This window comes from Pezoporus occidentalis, unplaced genomic scaffold, assembly GCF_034315485.1.
Source record: "Pezoporus occidentalis ecotype Australia unplaced genomic scaffold, CSIRO_AGI_Poc_V1 ctg330, whole genome shotgun sequence".
Lineage (NCBI taxonomy): Eukaryota > Metazoa > Chordata > Aves > Psittaciformes > Psittacidae > Pezoporus > Pezoporus occidentalis.
The window spans coordinates 206,213-225,043 of NW_026915269.1; the positions used below are offsets into that span (position 1 = coordinate 206,213).

The 18,831-nt window shown below is 50.7% G+C and overlaps 1 protein-coding gene and 1 long non-coding RNA gene across 16 annotated transcripts in view; both read left to right on the forward strand.

Annotated features, from left to right (window-relative positions):
* The first annotated feature begins 1,630 nt into the window (after positions 1–1,630).
* LOC134169098 (uncharacterized) lies at positions 1,631–3,413 on the forward strand. Its single transcript, XR_009966766.1, has 3 exons — positions 1,631–1,747; positions 2,014–2,169; positions 3,182–3,413. It is a non-coding gene; the product is annotated as an uncharacterized LOC134169098 (long non-coding RNA).
* Positions 3,414–5,552: 2,139 nt separating this feature from the next.
* The window catches only part of ZNF532 (zinc finger protein 532), a 34,167-nt gene continuing 20,888 nt past the window's right edge, over positions 5,553–18,831 (forward strand). For 3 of the 15 annotated variants that reach the window (XM_062629340.1, XM_062629341.1, XM_062629355.1), the window contains exons 1-2: positions 5,553–5,971; positions 15,094–17,453. In XM_062629340.1, the coding sequence (XP_062485324.1) occupies positions 5,728–5,971; positions 15,094–17,453 (2,604 nt within the window). In that variant the 5' untranslated portion in view covers positions 5,553–5,727. Of the gene's footprint in view, positions 5,972–6,598; positions 6,751–6,770; positions 7,102–7,551; positions 7,661–9,390; positions 9,415–13,111; positions 13,291–15,093; positions 17,454–18,831 lie in introns of those variants that run through there. The other 12 variants (XM_062629351.1, XM_062629344.1, XM_062629343.1 and 9 more) reach the window with 12 other exon arrangements.

Sequence of the window (18,831 nt, forward strand, 5' to 3'; positions counted from 1 at the left end):
AAGTTAATATATAATAATAGCTGTCTTGAGAATGCTATTAGTGATATTTGCACATATTCAAGTGCTACTGAGTCATCGGTGACAGCAGCTTCTCAAATGGGCAGATGGTGGCTCCCTCAGAAAACATGTTTTCCTGCCTTCCCTCAGTTTCTGCCCTGTCTGAGCCGTGCTAACTAGGTAGGAGCATCTGTTGATGTAATAGTTCCCGTTAAACTCCATCTGCCTGCCTGGAGATGTTCAAACTATGGGATATATATAAGGTGCAAAAGGTATAATTGGAATGTTGCTGTATCACACATTGGAGTCGGTTTGTGTAAACCCTATTGTTGGGCAGCTCTGAGAAGCAGCAATAAGGGATGTGGTGAGTAGAGGGATGATGCGCAGTGGTTGGCTGTGCTCCCCAGGCTGTTCTTTGCATCATGCAGTGCAAAATGTACATTCTTGCCTTATCTGAAGCCACTTTCTTTCATACTGGGCTCATGGAATTGTTTATTATGGCCTAATCCTGGCCATACCCTGTTCTGGAATCTGGAATCCTTTAGCTGGCGTGGCTGCCCTAGAGGAGGCTTTGTAGGACTCCTTGGCAGGAGGCTGGACCCTCACCGCGGCCACTGGCCATCGCCCCAGCAGTTGGCTGAGCCAACCACCAGGTGTCAACGTTCTTCTGCACAGCGGCAGCCTCCTCCTCGCCATCATCCTTCTCCTCCTCCTCCTCCTCCCCAGCATCTCCTCTCCAGAGAGGTGCTCATTTCCTTTCCCTGGGGTTTCCATGTGTTTCCAGCTGTGCTGTTCTGTGATGTAAGGAGTGGTTTCGATAACTCAGCTCCGCTAGAACTGGGTGCAGAGGAGGTCTCTGTGCTGCCCCACGGGTGGCAGCACCTCCTGCCTGCCCTGGCTGACATCTGCCCCCCCCCCCGGCCACTCTGATGTGGGGCAGGAGGCAGTGGGGACGGTGGCACAGCGAGGTCCAGGCTGGAATGAAGCTGCAGATGTGGAGCCCATGGCACAGGCACGTGCTGGGGGGAGCAGCGGTTGCGTGGGAGCACTATCTCCAAGGCAGAGGTATCTTGGAGGCAAGGGGATGAGATACCCAGGCCTGGAGCAGAGGATTAGCCCCACGGACAATGTGATGCCCAGGATGTGGCTGTAATCAACCCGAGCAGCCTGCGTTGAGCACAATCTAATCAGGACTGCAGGAGGTTGGTGAGAGCCGCCATTGTCACGGGTGACAGCAGCGATGGATGCTTTTCAGCCCCATCTGCACTGGTTTTATGGGGAGGGAAGCACCTCACATCCCACAGGGAATAACTGTCAGGAGGGGCCCCTTCCAGCAGAACTCTCCATATCTGCTGCTGACTGAGGCTCACAAGCGACCAGCCTGGCAGAGCAGCTCAGTTCCCTTTGCCCACGTATCCCTCATAGCGGGAAGAGCAGATGGGCCAAGAGTGAGGGTGCAACAGGGGCCCGTGGTCAGACTCTGCTCCTGCAGCTGGCAGAATTTACTCAGCACAAAGGTTTTCTGGTGTGAGGCGGCTGTGTCAGAGTCTGTCTGAAATGAAGTCTCAGTGTTGCAAATGTAACTCCTCTTCTTCTTGCCTGGTTTGTAGGATTCCAGCCCTGAGAGAAGGAGGCCGCTTGGCAGGGAGTAAACCCGGAGTAATGGCTGTGCCTTGAGACTTGATGGATATCACAGGAAAAGCCATCTCCCAGCCTCGGCTCTGCCCTTCTGCTCCCAGTGTAAGTGCAGGTGAGCACCCAGCATCCGAGTAGCTGTTGACAGCACCATCTGCAACAGGCTAATGGCTCATTCATTAAGCAGTGGGAGCCAGCGCAGCCCGGGCCTCATCAGATACTGTCTGATGAATAATTCACAGATAATGCTCCTGTACTTGAATAAATATCAGGAGAAGGAAGGGAAGGAGCCCGAGCACACGCGCACGGCAGGGAACAAAGCAGGCATCCTTCAATGTCCCAGGCTGATGAGCTCCGTTCCACTGGATGTTAATCACGCAGGTGGCTGGTTCGTGCAGAGGAAGCTGATGGCCCACACTTGGGAGCAAGCAGAGAACACCACAGTGCTCACAGGAGAGCCCTCATCCCGCAGCCTGCACGTGGCCCTGTGTGGAACTCGCTGCTGGTGCAGGTGGAGGGCTCACATCCTGACAGGAGGTTTGTCACTCTTCATGCTTTTGGGGCATTATGCTCTCTTCCTGTCCTCCTCTTCCTCCTGTTTCTCTGACAGACACATGGTCTTCAAAGCTGGTTACAACAGGGAGAAGAGGCCAAGGAAGCTGTTTCACTGCCCACCACGCTAAACACCAGCTTGTAAATCATACTTATTACATAGTAAGACCTCTCTCATCAGACCAGAGCTGACACTTGAAGGCTTAGGGGTTAGAATACACGGGCTGCACATGTTCCTATCACCCATTACTGGTAATTCCAGGCTCTTTCTGAGCTGTTGTGGCAGCCCCGGTGCAGACCAGTGCCACGTGCAGGCATGAGACGGGGTTTAACGCACCCCCAAAGAGGAGTTTGGCAAATGGCAGATTAGCGCCAGGCATTTGGAGTGAGGATTCAGTGAGTTTTAACCCCTTGGCCATGGATCAGAGCTCTGGAGCCTCCCAGATGGCCACATCCAGCACCTGCAGAAGCACATTGTGTGACAAGCTCAGGTCTTAATGTGCTGCTGGGCCACGAGATGTCTTAACGGGCTGCACAGGTACATAGGAGTCCACAGATGTGGCTGCAGGTTGCTGTGTCTCATCTCTTTCTTTCTAAATGACATTTCCCAGTCAAAATCATCCCAGATTTCCCTTGACTCAATAGTAGTGAAGGTGTATTTAGAGCCTGGCTGCAGATTTCTCCCTGCCAAGGTCCTTATCTCATATAAGATCCCTTTCTTTTAATACCTCTCCTCTTTCTAAAAGCAATCCTGGAGCTTTTAATCCAAAACACAATGGGAAGCATATTTTAATAACCAGGAGAGGAAACTGGGGGTGTTTTGCCAAGAAACTATCAGTAATAGAAGCCTCTGCAAAGGGGAGGTCACGTTGTAAGATGGGTTTTTAACACTGACTGTTTCAGTACAGTGGTTAAAGGCCCATTGCATTCTAAACAGTTAAAGTATTCTACAAGAAGAAACAGGCTTTGCTCTGCTCTTGTGTGTATGGTGGTACAGGAAACGTGAAGGTGGAATGCTGAGATGGGATAAAGGGAGGGACTCCAGTTCCCACCTCTGGCAACGCCTGAGTAACCTAAACCCACCCACAGCCCCCACTGAGACAGCTGTACCTGCACTCACAACGCTCTGGAGATGACTTCACTAGCAAGAGGTAGGGTCAACATGTAAGAGCCTGCTGAAGCCTCACCAAGCAGAAGAGCCACGTGGCCCTTGTGTGCTCCTTTGTGTGCGCTGTCAGCCCGGCTCCACTTGGAAATGATGCTTACCTTCTGAAAGTCACATCCTGGGGTGAGAGACTTCCTGCCATGGGGATGTCAAGGCCACCTGCCTGGAACCTCAGGCTGTCTGCACAGGGCCTTCCTGCCATGGATCACCTGTGAAAGCAGTTAACATTTCAGATCCCAATGCCAGAGCAGCAGCAGCAGCAGCTGCCATCACCTTTACACGATCGTGCAAACCAGCCGCAGACACTAAGGAGCAGGCTCCACATCTCGCCTTCCTTCGTCAAACTGGTTATTAGTTAACTGGGAAGAACTGTTAGACACAATGGCCTAATTCTACATGGCACTTGCAGGATGAGCCCCAGGCTTGCGCAGGATGAGTTTCATGGCCCTTCTGTAACATTAAAATTAGTACACAACACGAATCCGTTTATTATATAAATAAATAACCAAATCAATGTATTCTGTTCAAACTTGCCAGGCTCACTCACTGCCAGGCTGGCAACGGAGCAGTTTGCTGTTGGTTTGATGGTCAGAGCAAGCTGGGATGTGTACATGGGGAAGTCCCATTGCAAGCAGCAGGAGCCTTCCCCACCCATGGCTGTGAGGTCAGGTCCTGCTGCAGCATCCTCCCACAGGGGTCTGTGCTGGCCTTTGGGACTTCACTGCGTGGCCTCCGGCCTTGGAAGAGTTGGTCATAGACCAGCATTATTTCAACCAGAATCTGTAGTCTCTGTACTTATTGACCACGTTGTCTGTAAAACCCAGGCTGATAGGATAAACCTGAAACGGGTGCTGTGTATTTAAAGCCTTTCTTTCATGCTACCCAATACAGTGATTCACACACAGAACTTTACATCCTGCAGCTTGCTTGTGACATATTCTGTGGCAGAAAGGGAGATATTTCCTATGGGAACGTGTAACGCTGGCATCAACGCCAGGCTGCTTCACGGCAAACAGACCCTCCTGGCGGTGCAGCTGCCAAAGCCACCGCGCTCCCCCCCCCCCCAGGTCGGCCAGGCTCGGCTCCCAGGCTCTGGTTTGGCAGCACCCGGCACGGCGCCCGGCCCTGAGGCCGTGGTGGAGCCGGTGACGGACACCCGGCCCCGCACCGCGCTGTCAGCCCCGCAGCGGGCCCGGAGCCGCGCCGGGGGTGGAACGCGGGCGCTGCCTCCTTTCCTGCCCTTTGCACCGGGGCCCGGCGGCGCCGCGGGAGGCCCGGGGCGCTCCGGCAAAGCGGGACCGGGCTGACACCGCCGGGCCCCGCGGCTCAGGGCCGGGCAGGGCCTTGCTCATCCCGCGCAGGGCCGCGGTGAAGGCCCCGGCCGGGCCCGCGGGCCGTGCTCCAGCGCCGCCGGCGCCACTTGCTCCCTGCCGGGGCGAGCTCCCGCGGCCGCCTGGGCTCGGAGCGGGGATTCCCCCCCCGGGCTGCGGGAGGCCGCGACCCGCCCGGCCGGGCCGCGGGTGGCCGCCGGTGCTGGGCGGCAGCGCAGCCTCCCCGCCCCCGGCACGCTCCAGGGAGCCGTTTCACACGGGAGCGTCTCCCCCATCTGTGCAGCCGAGGCACCCCCACCCGCACGGCTCCTCAGCCCGGCACAGCCTCTGCCGTTATGTTCACCGGCTCTTAGCCAGGCCGCGCCGCGGGCCGTAGCCGTGCCCGCCCGAGGCGCCGTGCCCGCAGCAGGTGTGTTGGTTTGCATGGGGTCGAGCTTGCATGCGGGGGGGTCCCCGTGCTCCGGCTCCCGCCCCGCCGGCGCGCAGGCCCCGCGCCGCCGACACGCTCTGGGCAGCGGCCTGCCGGGCCTGCTCGGCGCGGGGCCGGGGCCGGGGCCGGGGCCGGGGCGCTGCGAGGGCGGCGGCCGCCGGAGCCCCGCGGCCACCCGAGCGCCGGGGCTGCCGGGGCCAGCGGCCTCGGCGGGGATCGCTCGGCCGTGGCCTCCTGCTCTCCCCTTCCCCCGCCGCCGGAGGGGCCGCGGCCTCCCCTCCCAGGGCATCCCCCGCGCGTGGCGGGTCCGCTCCGCCGGGCCGGGCCGGGCTCGGCAGCGCCCGCTCGGGTAGGGCCGACCCCGGGCCGGGGAGCAAAGCGGGCCCGGCGCAGGGGGACGGGGACGGGGGGGGGGGACTGTGCGGCCGCCGCCGTCGCGCTAAGGGGAGGGGGCCGCGGTCCGGCAGCGAGGTGCCCGGGGCCACGTTGGGCCGCAGAGGAGGGAGCAGCCCACCCGGGCTGCGGGGCTGAGGGAGGGCCGGCTGCAGCCGCGGTGCGGGGAAGACAGGGCTGAGGCAGCGGAAGAACATGGTCGTTTTCCCCAGAATGGGGTGGGGATGAGGGATGTGGAGAAAGTGCCAGAGCCGAGCTCTCTCCGCAGGGGAAGGGGGGGTGAAGGGTTGTGCCCGAGACCTCTGCTAACAGTTACAGGTGCAGCCCGCAGAGCAGAGGGGCTGCTGGTGTCGCCTGGCGTGGCCGCTGGCTGCGAGGGAGCCGTGCCGAGGAGCCACCGCGGCACATCCCGGGAGGATGGGGCCTGGCGCGTAGGAGGAGGTGGTCACTGGTGGTACCAGTGCCGGGGTGAGTAGCCGAGCAGCAGCGGGGAGCACAAGGGCCGGGGCTGGGGTGACTGCGGGCCTGCAGGAGGAAGGCCCTGGGAGGCAGAGGAGAAGTGGGGAGTGGGCTCGGAGCAGGGCTGCCACGGGCAGAGGTGGGCGCAGAGCCCTGCTCCGGAGGGACCCGGGCACCGCAGGCAGCCGCGGCCCTGCTGCGGAGCTGCCCCGGGGCGGATGGGAGCGGGCAGCCGGAGCAGGGCCGCAGCCATCTTGCGGGGCGGGAGCGGCGCAGGCTGCAGAGCTCAGCCCCGGCCTCCCGCAGCCGGGCTGGGCAGGGGGCCCCGGCCGGGCGAGGGCTCCGCAGCCTCTGCTGCTCCCCGGGGCCGGCCGCCCAGCAGGGAAGAGAAAGCCCCTGAGCTCAGCAGCCAGCGCGGCGCTGCGAGGAGGGGGCAGCGGGGCTCCTGCGGGCATCTTGCTGCTGCGGAAATGGGTTTCTTGCGGGGAGGGAGGCGCGTGTGTGGGCTCCCCGTGCAGCAGCAGCAGCAGCAGCAGCGCTGTGCACAGCACACAAAATGCCATTCGAGCGGCCCCCGAGGAGCGGGGCGGGCGGGCGGGAGGGGAGCGTGTGCGGCCACCCCGCGGGCACGGGGCAGCGGTGCCGCGGGAGCCGAGCGGGGCTGGCGGGGCTGTGGCCGAGCCCTGCCTGGCGCTGCAGAGAGCTCCCGTGCGGGGTTTGGCTGCGGTCTCTTTGTTAGCTACAGACAGGCACGCACACACGCTCAGCTTTGAGCCGGGTTGTGGGAGGTAAGTGGGGAGGAGAGGAAGGGAGCGTGTGGGGCGGCCGTGGGGCGCAGGGGCCGCGTGTGGGGCGCAGGGCGAGAGGGGCCAGCGCGGCCCCGCCGCCCCAGCAGGAAGAGCCCCGCCATTCCAGGGACTTGCTGGCAACTCCGCGAGGGTTGCCATAGCTTTTTATGTAGGGTGACCAGAACCGGCTGGAACTGGTTTGAGGCAGATCAGCTCCTGAACACAATGCAGTCACTGAGCTACTACAGTGGGATAGCTTCCTCCCTTCATGGCAGCCAAAAGCAGAGGAGCTTGCAGAAAGATACCATCCCAAACCAGTATGTGAATGCACACTTTAGACACACAGCACTGGTATGTGGCTAATAGAGGCATAAAGGGTTCTGTATGTAAATGTACATATTTGCAGTAACTGAGATGACTTTGGCTTTTCGTGCCTTTTTATGCTTAAGGAATGGGCAAGAGCTGAGATTTATGACCCTTATTAAAATACTTGTGCTTTGCAAGGGTGGGACACTGGTTATGCATCTTATTTTAAAGCTGAACTGAATAAACCTGCTTGAATGACTTGTAATTGTAGCGATGTTTGTGACTGAAGAATGCTGTTTGCATGCTCTTTTCTTTACAGGGTGCTGTCTTGTGCTTTGCTGCTTTAGGGGACCTTAGGAGGGGGGGGGTGGGGGGTGCTGTGCCTTTCTGTAAGGCCAGAAGGAAACCGTGTTGTTGTGGAATTGTGCAGAAGGCATTGCAGAGGGGCTGTAAGGCATACTCGCTTTCCTTTTTGTCTCTTTCTTTCCCTTGTAGGCCTATTGATTGGGGCTGCCTTTAACCCTTTCATATTTGCAGAGGTAATGCGTCTGTGGCAGTCACTGAGCATTGGCTAAAATACCTTTCAAAGGTCAAGGTTCACAAGGTGAGCGGTGCTGTTTGGGTGTGAATGGAACAATAGCATGAAGGTACATGTATGTGCAAAGCGAATCTGGCTCCTGGCTGCACACATCAGCGAGGAGACAATTGTTTAAGTGTTACTAAAGAAATGCTATTAACGTCCTCCAGCTTTAATAGGATTAAAGCTATTATTTGTAAGTCTTACTGATATCTTGGGCTAAATACAGTGTTTTAACTGCAATATCTTGTCTTGTTTGTATAACAATGCGGGGGATAGGGAACAGGCCTCTGAGTGACAATCAGAAATTGCGGAGCACATGGCACTGAACTGGCTGTGCTGTGTTACAGCCCTCAGAATGTGCTCTCTGGTCGTTTAAAGGTTGCTTGTTTGGCCAAATCTGAGTAACCCAATACTGGCTTCTGAATTCAGGTCTTCAGTGTTAAACCTGTGCTTAATATAGCTACATAGAAAAAAATACCCGTATGAAACGAAGAGTATGGATGGTGTTTCTTAAGCTGTTGTAACCAGGGAGGATTTTGCAGGAGGCAAGTGGAAAGCTGGATTCAGGGGGTTGATGGAGTTCCAGCGGATTATTAGTAGCATGAATTATAATGTTGTGCAGTAATGAAATCAGCCTGGAAGCGGCTGGGCAGTGCAGCAGCTCCTGGGGGTGGCTGCTTTTAACTCAAAGCAATGGGTAATGGAGAGGGTATTTTTTTTCCCCTCTCATCTGAAAAATAGATGTGTACTTAGATTGGAGCCGGCGTTTGGGTCTTGTGGTGGAAGCTGAAGGCTTCAGAGACAGGGAGAGGGGGAGAGGGAAGCGAGCAGTGATGAATCTGGCAAAGGGAAGAACAAAGGCTGTTAGGGCTTACACATTGGAACACTAAACGTTTTGCCTTGGGGATTCTTTTGCTAGAACTGTTACTTCCTATAACAGGAAATCAGCAGCTCTAGAATCTGAACCAGGATGATTTTTAAGAGACCTCACCAGCCCTGCCTGTGCTGGCTCCAAGCAAGAGAAATATGGAGGCAATCCACTGAAAATGCTCTGTCCTAGTGGGAAACGAGGGTCTTTGCTAAAGCAGACAGGCTTAAAAGCCTTGAGAGGTTGTAGATCTTGGGTAAGTTGTGTGGAGGCTGGCAATAGGCAGGGTGCCTGCACCAGGGAGTGACAATACCAGGGAACCTTTTCCTTTCTGACTGCAGTAGATTACGTAAGGTATTGAGATATTAATTGTGGCAGAGTGAAAATAGCATGCTAATGTTCAGCCTGGAATGATGGTGTGCTGGGGTTTAATGCAGCTGCAGTGGGTTGTTTCTGAGATGTGGTGGGGCAGTAATAGCTTGTGTGGTGGAGCAAAATGCTGCACAGATCACTGTGCTGATTTCTGTGCCTCTTGTTCATAAGAGGGATGCAGAGGTTCTATATTTGCCTGTAGACATCTGTGGCAAAATGATGCTTGCAAACCTGAATCCTTGTTGCATGATAGGAATAGTGTCTATTGCTGATGATGATGCATGTTCTTTTCCACATGTCAGCTAAAATTCATGTGCTCCATGAGAACACCTTTTAGGTTGATTTTAGGTTGATTTAGAGTGATTTTTCTTTCTAAGCAGTGTTGAAAGTGTATGTCCTTGAGATGTGAGAAAATTGATTGGGGTTTTGAGCACGAGCTGTACCCTCATTCTGAGCAAAGGAGCTTTTGAATTGGAGAGATTTCTGCAGGCTGTAAGATGAGAAACCCGAATAGATGCTGGAGCCTGCAGTGGTGCTGGTGAGTTTCGTTTGTTTAGTCTCATGGTATTTGTAAATGCTCTTCACCAGGAGGTTCTGATTTGCACGGGTTCCAGCAGAAAATGCTGCTTCCTGCTGGAGGGCTGCTCCTCTGCATCAGCAATCATGATCTCTTTTTGCATTGAGCCTTGACTCGGGTAGCTCATCTTGGGAAGAAGGAGGATGATTTATCAAGCTCCAAGGCTCTTTTGAATGAATTAACTAACTTTGCTGTACTTAAAAGTATCAATGTATATGCATACAGGTTGCTGGGAATGTATGTTTAAAAGGAAAACAGAACACCCTAACGTTTTAGGGCCTGTTTGTTGCTAGTGGTGCAGAGGAGGGCCCTGCCTGACTTGGAGTGCTCTTACCATGACTGTCTGTGGCTGCTTCGTGCTGGTTTTGAGCAAGAATAGCCACCCACTTAACCAAAGTCCATTAAAGGAAACGGGCAGGAAGCAAGTGCTCTTTAGAATGTGATTCACATTCGTGTTAAATTGGGAATCTCAGCTTTCCATTCGTTACTGTTGTACATCTGAATTATTCATGCGTTACTGTTCTGCACATTTTACATACAGAAGTACAAAGTGAAGGCATCTTTATCATTCATTTTGACTAGATTGCAAAAGGAATGGTTTGGGGATTTACCTGCTTGTCATGAATTCATCTCTGTGTCAGGAAGAATCCAGGAAGTTGCTAGGCCCAAAACCATAACCGGATCTCTTGACAAGTACAGGTCATTTTCATCTGGCCAGCTGTGGATAGAGCAGATCAGTTCAGCCCCATGTGGTGTGGGAAAGGAGATGCCTTGTTCGTATACTGAAATATACCTATTCTTTTTGCCAGCCAAAGGCTGGTAATAGTGAGCTTTGGTCCAGCTGCATGTGGTAGTTCAGTGGTGGTGTGGGAAGAGCAAAGGGACAGGCTTCAGAAGATACCCCTTCCCCTCCCAGCCTGTTTTCTCCTGCCCGAAAAGAACTTGAGATACCCATGTTGCAAAAAACTAAGGAAGTTAAAAAATGGAGGAGTTAAAATACAAAATGAGGCTTCTGAGGAGTCGTGAACTACAAGGAATCTTATTTTGGCTGTCAAAAACCTCATGGGAGTTCACTTAAGAAAGCAAATTCTCAAAACCTGTCTTTACTTAATGATACCTATTGCAGAGACAGCCTTATAAACCATCACCACTGCTGAGCTTGGTGTAGCTGCTTACCCTGTCCCAGATCCAAGATGTTGTGTCTGCTCGTGGCGTGAGCTGGGGCTGTGCTCTGGGTCAGCAGTTGTAGCCCACGGGTTGATGAGCTTCCCCTGGATGGTGGCCTCCAGGAACCCAGTTGGATGTTGTCAGGAGTGGCTGGGAAGGGGAGTGAATGTGAGTGGGTCTGAGTGATGATTGCTGCTTTAAATACTTAACTGTGAGGGTGGTGGAACACGGGAATTGGTTGCCCTGCAAGGTTTTGGGGTCTCCATGTTTGGCAATACTCAACCTGATGTCCTGAGGGTCTTGCTGTGGCTGACCCTGCTTTGAGCAGAGACGCTGGAGTTCAGAGGTCCCTGTTCTCAGGTTCTGTGGAATGCCTCTTGGAAACCTTCTTGGCTTGGAGTTCCCTTTTCTTTCTAAGGCAGATAGATAAGGTGGTTAATGTTGGAATAGCAGATACATTTTAACCATAAAACACCCCGTACGAAGCCAAGATAAGGACTGGCGTGACGGTATTGATCCTTTGGATGGTCAATGAGGCCTTTATCCTACAAAATCAAAATGCTCTCTATTATGAAGGGAATCCCTGTTATTCCTGGAAGCAGGAATCTGAGTTTTGCACCAGTAACCAGCTGTGGGAGCTTTGATAAGGGAAAGGGAACCTGTATGTCATGTTCACATGACAGACATTGCTGATTGTGGTTAAAGTGGCCTCGTGCATATCCTACTGCCTGCTGAGCATTTAAACCACAGCAGGTTGTGATTTGAGATGTGGTTCTCGTTTCCTGAGGCAGGTTTGGGGGTCGCAGTAGCAGATCGCTTCTGTCTGTCTTTCACATATGAGCTGTCAAAGTAAATAATCAAGAGTATTAGTCAGTCATCATTACTAATATATCTCAAATAACTAATGAACTGCTCCTAAGCTGTGTATTAGGCTCCTGTTTGCCTAATGCTTGGATATATATTACTGTAATTCTCATTTAATCACTTAAGTCTTCTCTACCTGATGAGATTTCTTGGCATAACAATACAGAAACTTCATTAAAAACTGCTTTTATGCTGGTTAAGCTGGGATTGCTCCCTCTGTAGGCATTTTGTTCCAGAACGGACACCATGTTACTGAGGAATCCGTACTCGTGTTTGGAAGTGAAGTATTTAGTGGGTTATCAGAATTCAGTCCTGGAATAGTGCGTCTAACTGGGAATTCCCACCAGTGTAACTGTAACAGTTGTTGTCTGTGCTTATACCACAGATAGTAGACACTGAAAAGTGGTGGCTCGGTGATTGTGTTTTCACAGTCCTGAAAAGAACAGTGGGAAATGCCTGTAACAAGTAGCTTCTGTAGGAAAGCAGGACTTGAGAATGGTCTCTGGGACCCCTGATAACAGGACAGAACCTCCTGGATACATGATATCTTACAGGTGTTTTCCTCTTTTTGCTGGATATCAGCCTCTTAAAGTCTTTGGATAATACAGCCTTAGGCTAAAGGGCCAGGATGTGAAGGTGTAGCATCAAATTCCTGCCCTGCTTGCTGCTGCTGCTGTCAGTAGAGAGTTCTCATGGACTGGGTCTTGTTTTGATGTGATTACCCAAGTGAGTGCTTCCCTGGAATGTGTTACCAGATGAGCTGGAAGAAAAGGGCTGACTGGGAAAAGGCAGGCAGTGGAACAGTGAAAACCTGTGCCATTTTCTGCATGCTGTTCATGAGGTGTATCCAGAGCCTGCTGGTTTTAGAAACTAAAAGTGGAAGCAGTTCTGGTTTGGACAAAGACTTGGGGGTCTTGCAGGTTGTTCTTTCACATCTAATTTTGTTGTTCAGACTGAGGAACCTGTCCTTGACTACACACCTTGTGGGCTGTTTCTTGGTTCAGTGCTGAAGATCATCTTAATGGCAGCCCTGTGATGCTGGGTCTTCCACCTCTGTGTGTCTCTGGAGACACTGAGCTTTGCTCTCAGCACTTTTCAAAGCAGTTCCAGCTCCTGGATAATGGCCATTTCCAAGGGAACCAGGAACTTGCCTCATTTCCTGCTCTGGAGCATTTGCAGGCATCATGTTGGCCCAGAGAAGGAATAGGCTAACAGCTTGTCTGGCAGCGAGGGGATGAGCTGATTCTGATCTTGGATAAAAGGTGGAGTTTCATCCCTAAGGGAAGGAGTTACAGGAAGGTTTTCAGAGGAAAAAAAGGGAGGACTCTGGCTTCAGAAGCCACACTGTGGCAGTTGTGATGGAAACATAGTTTATATACTGCACCTTAACATGATACACTACAACAGTGAGGAAGAGATGAATAAAATGCCCAGGTTAAAACTTTGCTTGCCTGTTTATCAAGACTGGCCATGGCTTTTGTCCATCCTTGTTTAACTTGGGCTGCTTTAAATGTCTGAAGAACAGGACTGATTCTTCATAAAGGCAGCAGTAATTCTGGGTGCCCATGGAGAAGAAACCATTCTATTCTCATGCTCTGGTGGAGCATGGGAGTTGTTCCTTCTGCAGACACCTAAAAGGCAGTTGCAGCTTCACGCTGTATGCTCCCTGAGGATGGATTTATGCTCTCAGCTCTGCAAGCCTCTCTGTTCTTTTGAGATACTTTCCCTTTGTGGAATTAGCCTGAGTTGCTCAGAAAAGGACAAATGTAGCTCCTTTGCCTTGCTCTTACACAGTATTTCATCCAGGTACATGTAAGTGGGCCTTTACTTAATACATTGCTCTTGCTAAATGTTAATTAAACTCCAGTGTATGTAATTAGAGGGAGGTTTAGACTAGGAAGACTTTCTAGTTCTTTTTGAGTGTGTATTATAACTAAAAAGACACCTATGGACAGATGTACAGTCAGTGCAAATAACCAGTATCTCAAACCATGAAACACTGTGTCAGTTAAGGCTTTATGTGGTTTTACATGGATTTGATAGGCTTTGGTCTCTGGAATCTCTTCCATCTAATTCTCATAGGAACTTTCTTTGTGATGTTGCTATCATTTGTGTATGTGGTTTTGTATTTAGGAGCTAGACAAAGCAACAAAGCCACTAAGTGGGCTGTGAACAGTTCTCAAAACCATTATCTATTTATTTGGAGGTACTGTATGAAATGCCTGTGTGTATTCCTGTGTCCTGGAGAAATATTCCTCAGTTGCCTTTCTTGGAGCCCAGAATGACTCCCGGGTCATACATGAATACATTAAGTCTTGCAGATTGGATTAGTTTTCCTTAGCATTGTTGCAGCTGAACTCAGCAGCCAGTAGTTTCTCTCCAGAGCTCAAGATAATGGGCTGAGAGGAGAAGGATGAAGTACATTGCTGAAGCTGTAGGGTGCATCTCCATTAGCAAGTGGCTTCCAAGACCTTCTGCCGTGGGCCATGTAGCTTCTTGCTTATCTGAGCTAATATGAGGAGCTTGGAGAGCACTGTTGCAGGTAGTCGTACCGTGGTTCTTTGATGGCTTATGTTACCTGATACTGAAGACAGAACGTTGAGCTGTGTAATAAGAATGTTTTCCAGTCCTTTAGGGTGATACCAAGGCAGGAGAACAGACAGGATGCTTCCTAAACTGGACTTTCTAACAGTAGCGCTTACTGATTAAGTAACTTTTCACACTGAATACTAACTCTGGCCTGATAATTACTGAACAAAAAGAACGGGATCTGGACAGTGTTATTTGTGAGGGGAAAGAAAACACTGAAGATCTGATGTTGGTTAACCTAAAAAGAAGTTTGAAGGGAGATAATGGTCTTGGAGTAAAATGCTGTTGCAGAGGGTAGATGACTAGAAGCATATGTAGTTCGTTCAGATTACAGGAAGAAAGATTCACATTATGCAGGAGGAAATGTGTAACAGTGAAAATTGTGAATGACTGCAATAAATAACATTGGAGGCTGTAGAATCTGTTATGGGAGGTCTTTGAAGTAGGTGAGACCTGTCAGGAGGAGTGTGCAGGTACTTCATTGGAGCTGCTGCAAAAAAAGCACTGGGAGCACTGGGAGACACTCCGTAGTTCTTGTAAAGCAATTTAACTTACAGAACAGAGTGCAACAGTCTTAAACTGTTAGTAGAAACGTATTTGTTACCATCTTCAGGAAGGCTCATGAGGTTGATAATGCAGATGTTAAGGAAAATCTAGACTTAGGAGGAATCGTGCCTCACGTTATTTTCCTGGAAATCTGGGTATCTTCCTATAGTCATTGTGGATGTAGATGGGCAGGAGAGGAGGCAGGAAGAAAGTCATTGAAGAGAAATCTGTGCTGGAATGAAATGACTGGGTTAGAGTCTGTGAAGTCGGGGGCTCACTGTAGCTGTGCTCTAATGATGTGACTGTGCACTGGCACTGAAACACTGTTCTGTGACATATAGTTTCTGACACTGTTACTTCAGAAGTGCAATAACACCTTTTTGCATGGCATATGTGAGCATATGGTGATTTGATGTAGGACTGTGCTATTAGAGCGTCACATACTGAGGTGATGACTTTCTGCTTGTTTTACAGATTTGCTTACAATCAAATACATGACCATGGGGGATATGAAGACCCCAGATTTTGATGACCTTCTTGCAGCCTTTGACATACCAGACATGGTTGATCCAAAAGCAGCTATTGAATCTGGACATGATGACCATGAAAGCCACATCAAACAGAACGCTCACACAGATGAAGATTCTCATGCCCCATCATCGTCTGATGTTGGTGTGAGTGTCATTGTGAAGAACGTGCGCACTATTGATTCTTCCGAAGGGGTGGACAAGGATGGGCACCATTCCACAGGCAATGGCTTGCACAATGGCTTCCTAAGCTCATCAGCTCTTGATAGCTACAGTAAAGATGAAGGGAAGTCACTTAAAGATGATGGGTCAGCTTCTGAGACGACACTCAAGGATTCAGCTTTTAACCAGTTTAGCCCCATATCAAGTGCTGAAGAATTTGATGATGATGAAAAGATTGAGGTGGATGACCCCCCGGATAAAGAGGAGATGCGGGCAAGCTTCAGAGCAAATGTCCTGGCAGGATCTATATCTCAGCAGGAATATGACAAACTAAAGGCACTTGGAGGGGAGAACTTGATTAAATCTGGAATCTCAGTTTCAAGTAGTCTAGATAAAAGTAAAGTTGCTAAACGAGAGGCAGAGACAAACTCCATAAACTTAAGTGTCTATGAGCCTTTTAAAGCTCGCAAACCAGAGGACAAACTGCTAAAAGACAGTTCTGAGAAGCTGCTTGAAAACAGGGTACTTGATGGAAAACTGGGTGCTGAAAAAGGCGAAACAAATCTTGCCAGCATTTCACAGTCCAAAGCAAAGTCATCAGCAAAGCTCTCTTCGTGCATTGCTGCGATTGCAGCACTGAGTGCTAAAAAGGCAGCTACAGATCCCAGTAAAGATTTACAGTCTAATTCGGGAGAATCTTCTCCTCTACCTAAAGACATGAGTGAAAGTCCCCGGGCTGTGGAAAAATCACCTGAATCTCAGAGTCTCATTGATGGTGCTAAAAAGCCGTCCATCAAACCACCTGACAGTCCCAGAAGTGTGTCCAGTGAGAACAGCAGCAAAGGGTCTCCCTCTTCTCCTGCAGGGTCAACACCAGCAATTCCTAAAGTTCGCATAAAAACCATCAAGACTTCTTCCGGGGAGATCAAGAGGACTGTTACCAGAGTGTTGCCAGAGGTTGATTTGGACTCTGGTAAGAAGTCAGAGCAGACGGCTTCGATGGTAACTTCCGTGACATCTCTGCTGTCCTCGCCAACCTCCGCTGCTGTGCTTTCCTCTCCTCCTAGAGCTCCTCTCCAGTCCACAGTCGTTACCAATGCAGTTGCATCTGCAGAGCTCGCACCGAAACAGGTCACTATCAAACCTGTGGCTACTGCCTTTCTCCCTGTTTCAGCAGTTAAAACAGCAGGTTCTCAAGTGATTAATTTGAAGCTTGCTAACAACACCACAGTGAAAGCCACTGTAATATCTGCTGCCTCGGTGCAGAGTGCCAGCAGCGCCATTATAAAAGCTGCCAATGCCATACAACAGCAGACTGTTGTGGTGCCAGCATCGAGCCTTGCCAGTGCTAAACTTGTGCCAAAGACAGTCCATCTTGCCAACCTTAACCTTCTGCCTCAAGGTGCTCAGACCACCTCTGAACTCCGCCAAGTGCTAACGAAACCTCAGCAGCAGATAAAGCAGGCAATAATTTCTGCAGCAGCCTCACAGCCTTCAAAGAAAGTGTCTCGAGTCCAGGTGGTGTCATCTCTACAAAGTTCTGTTGTGGAAGCGTTCAACAAGGTGCTGAGTAGTGTCAACCCTGTCCCAGTTTACATCCCAAACCTGAGCCCCCCTGCCAGCGCTGGAATAACGTTACCAACGCGAGGTTACAAGTGTCTGGAGTGCGGGGACTCCTTTGCTCTTGAGAAGAGCCTGACCCAGCACTATGACCGGCGGAGCGTGCGGATCGAGGTGACCTGTAACCATTGCACAAAGAACTTAGTTTTCTACAACAAGTGCAGTCTCCTTTCCCATGCCCGTGGCCACAAGGAGAAAGGAGTTGTAATGCAGTGTTCCCACCTCATCTTAAAACCAGTCCCAGCAGATCAGATGATAGCATCTCCTTCAAGCAATACAGCTGCATCCATGCTTCAAAGCCCCGGGGGGGTCAGCACGCACACGGTCACCAAGGTCCAGCCTGGCTTAACGGGGACGGTGATCTCGGCCCCAGCGAGCACGCCTGTCATCCCAGCTATGCCCCTGGACGAAGACCCCTCGAAACTCTGTAGACATAGTCTAAAGTGTTTGGAGTGCAATGAAGTTTTCCAAGATGAGACATCTCTTGCAACTCATTTCCAGCAGGCTGCAGACACAAGTGGACAAGTAGAGTATCATACGTTTACATTCCAATGTTTCACCTCTAAGCCTAGGAGACTTCGGATATGGGTTTACTTTGATTTAGCTGTTATTTATCTGAACCTCCGTGATTAAAATGATAATGAAAACCACCCAACACCCTTGCAAGCACTTACATAGTGAATGTCAACACTGTTTAAGTAAGAGCTTTCTTAGATTTTTTTTTAGGCTCTGAAGTCTGATACTTACCCTGTATAGTTTTGCTGACACTCAGCATTAGCTTTCTTGCAGCTGAACGTTATCATACTGCTCCTTACTAAAGATTTTTGGTGATTTTTTCCTGTGCTTTGGAATGTGAGTATCCTGTGGAATCCACTTAATTGGCACCCTCACTAACAGCCCATCTCTTCAATCTGAGTGATAGATTAAAGTGATTCAGTCTTGATTTGTCTTCAGTTTGTACTGGTTTCATGCACCCCACGGCTGAGCCAGGCACTCCTCTTGCCTCCAGGGACAGTGAATAAATGGCACACAGACTCCTTTGACAGGAGATGCATGCTGTCTCCTCAGGTCCTTCTCCACCAGCAGCGACATGGGGTTCACTGACATGCATCTCTTGCTGTGTGACCATTTGTTTCTTTGTGTTGGCTTTCCTCTTACAGTTACAAATGAGCCAAACTTCCAAACCACCTTAAAATTCTTTACTGATGTCTGTGGCCTAATCTGAAAGAGCTACCTCATTCAATAAACGTTAATACAATCAGTGTGCGATGTATTTTGTAATGCTACAGGAGCTGAGCTTGTTTGTTCAATGATACACTTGGATTTCTGTTGGGGTGTGCCAATTAAATGGGATTCTGGTGTTTCAAAGCATTCACTTGAGCTTGGTGTTGCAGCTTCTTGCTGTGTGGAGGCTGAAGACCTGCAGACATGCTCAGACTGATAGAGACAGGAATGCCCCAGGAGTATTCCTGGAAATTGCACGGCAATTTTAAGTGCTGCAGTCACGGAAAAATCCCCTTGTTATAGGTTATATAGAGGTTCCTGCCAGGATCTGTTCATTAAACTTCAGAGCTATTCTCTGGCCATGAGGCAGTTGCACTGCACCCACCACTACAGCTAGCAGAGAGGTTTAAGTGTGGAAGTAATCTTGACTGTGTGGATTATGTGGCTCTGCCACAGCTCCTTTACTACCTGGGCTCAAATTGCCTGAATTCACAGTGAAATGCCATAGGAGTGAACTTCTGCTTGTAAGATACTCCAGGTGTGCCTACCTGCAGTGAGTTTAGTTAAGCTTTTTGTCGGAAAGAAGTTAGCAGGATGTGTTCTGTCCTTAGGTCTGGCTGCAGTTGTGAACAGCATCTAATGGCTGACTGTGAGTATGTTCTGCAGTAGCTCGTGAGTT